Source organism: Propithecus coquereli, unplaced genomic scaffold (genome assembly GCF_000956105.1).
Source record: "Propithecus coquereli isolate 6110/MARCELLA unplaced genomic scaffold, Pcoq_1.0 Scaffold165, whole genome shotgun sequence".
Classification (NCBI taxonomy): Eukaryota; Metazoa; Chordata; class Mammalia; order Primates; family Indriidae; genus Propithecus; species Propithecus coquereli.
Window position 1 is genome coordinate 1,773,079 of NW_012141080.1, and position 7,961 is coordinate 1,781,039.

A 7,961-nucleotide genomic window follows, 5' to 3' on the forward strand; every position below is an offset into this window, starting at 1 on the left:
CAGCCAACACTGGGGGGTGGGCAGGGGGCAGGGTCTCCCCTCAGGCCCCCCATGGAGGGAGTGGGGAGCAGCTGCTTATGGGGTCTGTCCCTGCACATTACGATGTGACGCTCATTCACTCGCACACGCTGCCCCAGCACCCGCCTGCTAGGCTCTGCAGGATGCTGCTGCTGAAAAGGACAGTCCACGTCCTCGGGGAACTTACACTCCAAGGTGGGATAAACACACGCCCATCTGTGCAGGCAAGAAGCTGCAGGAGGGCAAAGCAGACAGAGAGTGATGGGGACAGGGGCACGTGTGGGGGCGCCTCTCCAAGGAGGTGACATTTGAGCAGATGTGTGAATCTTTCGCTAAGGCTCATTATGCAGGAAAAAATAACAGTAAAGCTTTGTAAAAATAGCACAGGCGAGCCAGCTCCTTCCTTCAGAGTAAGAGCCGGGGCAGCTGCATGGAAGGCGGCACAGAAGCATTTGCGGGGGGTGTGGCGGCCACAGGGTGCTCTCAAACAACCCCGGCTCCGTCCTAGCTTCTTGAGAGGTGGGGTGTCCACTGGGCCTGGGGCTCCCAGAGTGGAAGCAGAAACAGCCAGGAGTGTATGCCTGATGGGATGTCTTGGCACATGCACAGGGAAGAAGAGGAGAGAGCCCAGCAATCTGTCCGGGGCTGCGGAGGAAGGTGGGACGTGGCCACTCCGCTGCCTCCCCTCCTGTCTCCTGCTCTCCTCAGGGCTCGTAGCCAGGACCTTGGAGTGACAGGGGCCCTGGCAGAAACACAGATGACTCAAAAGCCTAAGACACTTGCCTTCCCAGGCCACCTGGGAAGAGAGAATTCAAACTCTGACACCTGGTGAGGGCTGTGCACGGGGAGGAGTGTGGCCATACCACCTTCTGAGCAAGCATGGAAGGTTGGCAGAGCTGGGACGTGGGGGCACAGACCTCTGAGCATGCCTCACAGCACACAGGGTTGGATATCAGGTTTTATAAAACACTGGACTAGTGTGTTAGACCAACGATAATGCCAGTGTTCCCGTACCCCAAAATACACAGCACGCTAAAGCTACAGTCAGAGATCCCTCAGCAAGGGCACGGATAAATACACTGTGGGATATTCATAAATGGAACACTCCTCGGCAACAACAAGACAGAACAAACCACTGATACACACCGCGAAGCTGCAAATGTCAAAACTGTTATGGTGAATGAAAGAAGCAAGGTCCAAGAGTACCTACTGTATGCTTCCCCTTACACCAAGTTCAAGAACAGGCAACTCTGAGCCGGGGTGACAGAAACGCGCGTCGTGGGTGAGGGCACTGGACTACAAAGCAGCTTTGAGAACTTTGTGAGGTGGCGGAGACATTCGTTATCTTGGTTTGACTGATGGTTACATGGTCTGTATTAGTCAAACCTCATCCAACTGTACATTTAACATCTGTACCTTTCACGACATGTAAAATCTACTTCAATGAAAACTGGTAAAGAAAATAAAAGAAAGCACGGAAGAAAAAATACGTGGCGTTACGAATATCAAAAACAGGTATTGCAAGCCTAAACCCACCATGTTACCCTTTTTGCCCTGGCTGTCAGGGAGCTTAAGGTAAATCTGTACGCCTACTTAGCTAGGCTTTCTGGAATAATTTTTCCTCCTTTCTCACACATTCCATAATTCTGGACCTTTTGATGACTCTAGATTATTTGTGTCTTCCACTATAATCTGTTTCAAATCCTTCTTGGAACTTGGCAGGGCTTAAATAATAAATTAAAATTACTGAAAAGCCTCCTCAGCCCCTAATTCCCCTTAGAGAAGAGATTAACTTTAGAGCCGAAACTTGTGACCATCTCTCTCGCCAGAGCGGGCATTCCTCCTCACCTCCACCGAAGTCCCCACCTGTCCTCAGCTCTTTTTCTTTTTCCCAAAGAGAGGGACACAGTGCAGTGACTCAGAGAAAGCCACAGACACTGTCGGGTTTGACCAGGATGCAACAAAAGCGAGCAGCTGCGATGAAGCCAGGGCCAAGACTGAGGAGTGAAGTGAGCACAGGGAGGGAAGGGGACCACAGCTGACCACAAGGCACAGCCGCAGGCCCAGCGGTGGGAAGTGGGGAGGTCTGCGGAGCCACCTGCATCCCGCACTCACCTCACAGCCTTGAGGCCCACCCGCCTCCCTTGTAGGCTTGAGCCCCCCTCCCTAAGGTGCCGTGATCCCCAGGGTGGGGAATGGCGGCTATCCTGACCTCTGCCTGCCCTTGCTGGACCAGGCGGCTGCAGACCATACCTGAGGAAAGGCCTGCACCCCTGCAGTGGCCCCAGTAGAGGTCACTCTCTCAGTGGGGTGAGGACAAGGGGCAGGGGTCCCATAGGCCACGCTAGTGCAAGGGAGAAGCCAGGGTCATCCTGCCACTAAGGCTTTGGCGGAAACCACACAGACCACAAAGAAAAGGCTGGAGGCAGACTGTGCGGGCCCCAGGGAATCCTGGGGGCAGGGGGTCCATCGGCCTGGGCCCAGCCCAGTGAGGCAGGGCTGGGAACCCCCTCCCCAAGCTGGCTGTGCATGAGCCAGGAGTAGGGCTTGGGGCACCGCACCACCCAACGATGGCAGGGTAAAGACAATAATCTCTACAGCAGTTAGCTGTGTGACTTACTAGCCCCTGCTGGCAGCTTCACACTTCCCTTACCGATCACTCACAGGACCCCAGGAGCTCAGGGCTGTTAACATCCCCATGATACAGATGAGGAAACTGAGGTTCAGTGAGGTTCAGCAACTCACTCAGACATAGAGCCAGCACCAAAACACCCTCCCACCCAGAAGGAGCCTCTCCAGGAACCCCTCTCAGCCCCCAGCACGGCTCTCAGGACAGTGGGCAGAGGCCAGGCTCCGAAGGGGACCCTGGCCCGCGCCTGTGGGGCCTCTGCCACAGGGGCCACACCCTCGGCTGCAGCAAAGAAGGCACAGAGAGGAGCCAGGCAGCCACCGGTCCCGCCCTGAGCAAGCCTGACGGCAACCAGAGCACCCACCACTACCAGCCATCACCCACGGGGCCGGAGGGCTTCCAGGGGTGCAGCAGGCTGGCGGGAGCAGGATCACTGCTACAGAAGGAGGGACGGCAGGGCCAGCTGCGGCCGGAGAGGGCGTGGCAGAGGTTGTGGAGACTGAACTGAGGACTTCGGACTTGGACGTGGCCACTTCCCACTGTCCCCTCTGGAGCCTGTTCTACCAGGCGCCAGCCGTCTACTGCCGGGCCGCCCAGGCCAGCTGTGAACCCCAGGGCACACCCTCAGGGCTCCTTGGCCAGCTCTCCCACTCATGGTGCTGCCTGGCACAGAGCCAGGTACAGAGGGGGTCCCAAGGTAGCTGGCAGAGGTTCAACCAGATTCCAGTCTGGTCCACTGATCTCCATCGAGCCCGGGAGGGGCTGGATGGGCTAGACCGAGCCTGCTGCCCAGCCTCGGGCAAGCTGCCTGGGCTGCCGAAGCGGTTGCACAGGCTCACATGTGGACAGCTACAAGCAGAGGGTCGGTCTCGCAGCAGCCCTGGCCTCTGCGGACGGCTCAGCAGGCTGCAGCCCCCACAATTAGAGGCCATGCAGGATGATGGTCATTTTATGGCTTTGGATCCTGCCAGTCTTGGTTCCCACCCTCCATCTGCCTCGCCCTGGCCATGCAACTCTGGCAAGACACGGGCCCTCCCTGCGCCTGTGAGGCAGAGCCCAGTGCCTGGCACGCAGGGCAGCATTTGTGCTCCCTGAAGGGACGCCTCCCTCAATGAAGACGCACAGGAGCGGCTGAAATGGCCACACCCATTTCACAGACAGGAAAGGAAGGGCAAAGACAGACAGCAGAAGGACTTCTCTGCAAGCTGGAAGCTGGCCTCTCGCCTGACAGTGCAGGGGCAGTAGCATCTTGCCACTCCTAAACATGGACCCATGCCAATGCCGGCTAGGGGTCTGAGATGGGCGGCACAGCCGTCTTCCTTTCACATGTGTCCTGCCAGGTGAGGGAAGAGACAGGCGCAGGGCACTGGACAGCCATGCCCAAGAGGAAGGCAGATGTCAGAGAGCAGGCAGATGAGTGTCCAGGGACCGCCTGAGCAGAGGAAGCAGCACTGAGCAGGGAGCCGAGGACACCCTGGTGCCTTCCCCTCTCTGGACCCCAGACCCCATGTCAGTCAAATGACAGGATGACACCAGCCAACCCCTGCTCAGATACTCAGAGAGTCACTCCGCACTCAACCTGGCCCACACAACCTCTTCTATCTGTTCTGAAGCATCTTGTAATTTCTGTGGGCCAAAGTGCCTGTGTCAGCCCCATCCAGGAAAAGACTGTCCAAATGAATGGGTGTGCTTAAAACCCGAATGTATCCCTGAGCACCATGTGGGCAGTCAGCACTCTGGGATCCAGCAGCAGGGCTCGAGCAGGCGGCTCAGTCTGGAAGCCTCTGCTGGGCCCCCTCAGCACATGAAAGCAATTTTCTGAACATTTCACGGCCTCTCCAAAAATGAACTTCTCCTCCTGGCCCCACCTCCTCACATATTGCCTAAGGTCCGAGGAGAGAGCCAGGGTAATGCGACAACCCAGCCACGCAAGGGGCAGATAGCGAGACCCCCACCTACCCCTGCAGAACTCCTATGGGCTGTGGCTACAAGCGAGGGGGTGGGAAGTGACTTGGATCCTGCAATGCTGTGGATGGACCAAGCAGACCTCGGTGGCAGGTCCCAACGGTGCTGGTCTGTCCAAGTCCCACCCGGCCTGCCATCCCTTTTGTCACAGATGAGGCACAGAGCCAGGAAGGCTGCCCAAAGTCCCGTAAGGCAAGGGGTCTGTGTGCCATCCCAGACCACCAAACCAAATCAAAGGGGACCTCTCCATTAGAGACCTGTCCAGGCTCTGATGTGGCCAGAGTGACATTCCCTGTTCACTACTGCCCTGGGGACCCCAGCCCTCCAGCAGGCTCAGGTGGTCCACCTTGCCTCTCTGAGCAGTGCCCACAGGAGCAGGACTGGTCGGTCCCCTGATGACCCTGGGCCAGAGAAAGCAGAGCTCTGCAGGAAAGCCGAGGAGGAGACAAGTGCTGGCAGGCAGTTTCTGTCTCCTTTCTTTCTAAAGATGAGGCAATTACGCTCTGAACCAGAACAGACGGGAGGTGGGGGGGTTCACATTAGCGTGGTCTGGAAGCCCTAATTTTTTCATCTGTAACTCTGCATTACCGCTTCTGGAGGCAGGCAGGAGCTGGGATCTTTAATTCTATAATAACAATGCTTTGCATTCTCCCAGCATCTCCCCTCCAGTAATCTGCACACTCTGTGGTAGTTAATGAAGAGGCCACTTGCCCTGCCAGGAAGCCCCGACTGTCTGCTTTACAGAAAGGATGGGGTCACCCAGGTGAGGAGCAGTTCTGGAAACAAGGCCAGAGTGGACACGCACTCTGGCCCACTGCCCCTTTGTGACAAGCCCCTAACTCAGCCGAGAAACAATGGCTGGAGGCCACAGCTCTCCAGCGTGCGGAAGGTCCCTTTCCTGGCAGGATGACGGGTGTCCACTTCCCACCTTGGTCAGTCTATCTGTAAAGTGAGCCTGTGCCTGAGGCCTGGTCACCGAGGATAGCCAGAATCACTTGCCTCCCTCGGGAGGTGAGATCCAGGTGCTGAGATGTCAGGGCCCAGATGTGGAGTCCTGGCCCAGGGTCTGCCCAAGCCTGCCAGCCCAGCCAGGAAGAGGGGGTGTCAACCAGAAGAGAAGCCCCCACAGCCAGGGGGGAAGAAGCTGCCAGTCAGGGCCCCGAGGGGGGGGCGGTTTCAGCAGAGGGTGGAAAACTTCCCAGGAAAGTGAGTACCCAGCCATTCTGGGGTGGGCACCATTCCCACCAAGCCAAGCTGCCCTGGGCAAGGGGTGTCTACGGGGACAGGCACAGACCCCGCCCCAAGCCCGGCCATACCGCTGAGGTACCGGGAGCACAGCAGGGCAGCTATCCTAGGGGGTTTGGGAGCCAGCACAGACCTCCCCAACCCCGCACCCCACCCAGCAGTCCTGGAGGGGTTTCCCCGGGGAGCGGCAGGGACCCCTCCCCACCAGGCCCAGCCCTCCTGGTGCGGGGTCCTGGGGCACGGCACGGACTCCAGCCTGGCCCAGCTGTCCCCGGGGGGTCCCGGGGGGCCAACAAAGACCCCAGCCGACCCAGCCATCTTGGGGGGGCTCCCCGCGAGGACAGCACAGACCCCTTCTCCTGGAAGAGGATGGAAAGGCAGGGGCAGAGGCCGGCTTGGGGGAGGCTCCCCCACCCTCTCCTCCCAGGCTCGAGAAGGCCCGGGCGGAGCGACCCCCAGCCGGGGCGAGCCCCGGTCGGGGAGCCCCCGCGGCATCAGGCCTGCAGCGGGCGGCGCGAGGTCGCAGGCCCGCCGGGGGCACCAGCCCGGGGTCCCGGGCGGTGGTCGGTACTCACCGGCACGGACATCTTGGCCGCCGCTCCCGGGGCCCGGCGGGCAGCGGCGCAGCGGGCTGGGGGCTTGGGTCCGCCCGCGCCGCTCAGAACCCCTGGCGCGGGGTCCCGGCGCTGTCGGCGCGGCCCGCGGGCTCCTGCGCGCTCCCGGCGGCCGGACGGTCCGGCCGCTCCAGCCGCGCCGCGCATGCGCCGCCTGCGCCGCCCCTCCCCCTCCCGTCTCCGCCACCGGGGGCCGCGTTAAAGGCGAGGACCCCGGACCTCGGGGTTTTTCTGTCGGCCCAACGCGGCGAGGAGGCTGCGTGTCCACACCTTGCCTATCCTTCAAGGGCCACCTCCAGTCCGTCGCACCATGTTCTGTTCGCCCACCTGGTTGCCCCACCCCCACACTGCACATCCCGGGTGCTGGGCGCCTGCCCCGAGGCCTTGGCCCGGCTCCCAGGCCCGTGTCCCGGCGCGGACGGGGCAGGGGCTCAGTCTGGCCGAAGGCCACGGCAGACTGGCGGACCAGGGCTCCTAGAACCGCTTTGCCGGCCCCCAGCCGACGGGGAACCCAGAGACCCCTGGCACCCCAAGCGGTGCTGCCAGGGCGCCTCTGTCCCCGCTCCCAGGGAAGAGGAGCTCCCGACTCCCCGGGAAAGGCTGGCTCATCTTCAGGTCACCCGACAGTGGGATCTGGACGGCTTCGAGGGAGGATCCCTTCTCCCTTCCGTCTCTTGGTGACCCCACAAACGGGCCCACCCACAGCCAGGCTGGCTGGGCCGAGGACCACCCCTTCGGATGCTCGCAGACATGCATTCGCGGACCTGAGCCTTCCTTTCCCCAGATTAAACACCCTCAATTTCTTCAGCTGTTGACATGTGACATGGTGCCCAAACATGGTACCTGCAACCACTGGGCATATACATGTTGGTCCTCCTCCCCCCACCCCCTGCCAGGTGGGCCTGGCTGCTGCTTCCAGGTTACATTTAATAGGCTGAGGCTCTGAGATCCCTCAGCTACCAAAAGGAAGCGCCAGGGTCTGACCACTCCACTCTCCTGCCCAGGGAGGGTGAGCGAGCACCTAGACCAGGCCGGGTGGAGGCCAGGGCAGTGACCCTGGGGAGGAATGACACAGCGGTTTCCACGAAGCTGGTTGGCAGCAGCCCCAGCTCATAGGGGAGCCTAGGGAGCTCCAGGCCCCTAGGAAATCTCTTTGTGTGTGCATGTGCCTGGGGGACAGGCTCTTCTGCCTGCCAGGTGTGCTGTGCCAGGAGGCCCATGACGACAGGGTGGAGGAAGCTGACACAGGCAGCAGGATGGCTTCCCCAGAGGCCCAGGTCTGGCCCCAGCTCCCCAGACCTCAAAACCCCGTCAGCAGGGCATTTATTGGAGTTCGGAAGGCTTTTGGCCTTCTTCCTCCCAGGGGTGTCCTGAGCAGGGTCCTAACTAGCCACCGGCAATGAGGCGAGTGTGAGATGTGCAAGAGTGGGGGGGCAACGGAGGCCTGCCACAGGCCCCAGGTCCCTGTCCCGGCACTGATGAGGCGGTCC

The 7,961-nt window shown here is 60.5% G+C and overlaps 1 protein-coding gene across 1 annotated transcript in view; it reads right to left on the bottom strand.

Moving 5' to 3' along the window:
• BCAR1 (breast cancer anti-estrogen resistance 1) overlaps window positions 1-6,614 on the bottom strand; it is a 36,068-nt gene extending 29,454 nt beyond the window's left edge. Inside the window, exon 1 of the mRNA XM_012641554.1 lies at window positions 6,433-6,614. Coding sequence (XP_012497008.1) covers window positions 6,433-6,444 — 12 coding nt within the window. The 5' untranslated portion in view covers window positions 6,445-6,614. The remainder of the gene's footprint in view (window positions 1-6,432) is intronic.
• Window positions 6,615-7,961: the final 1,347 nt, after the last annotated feature.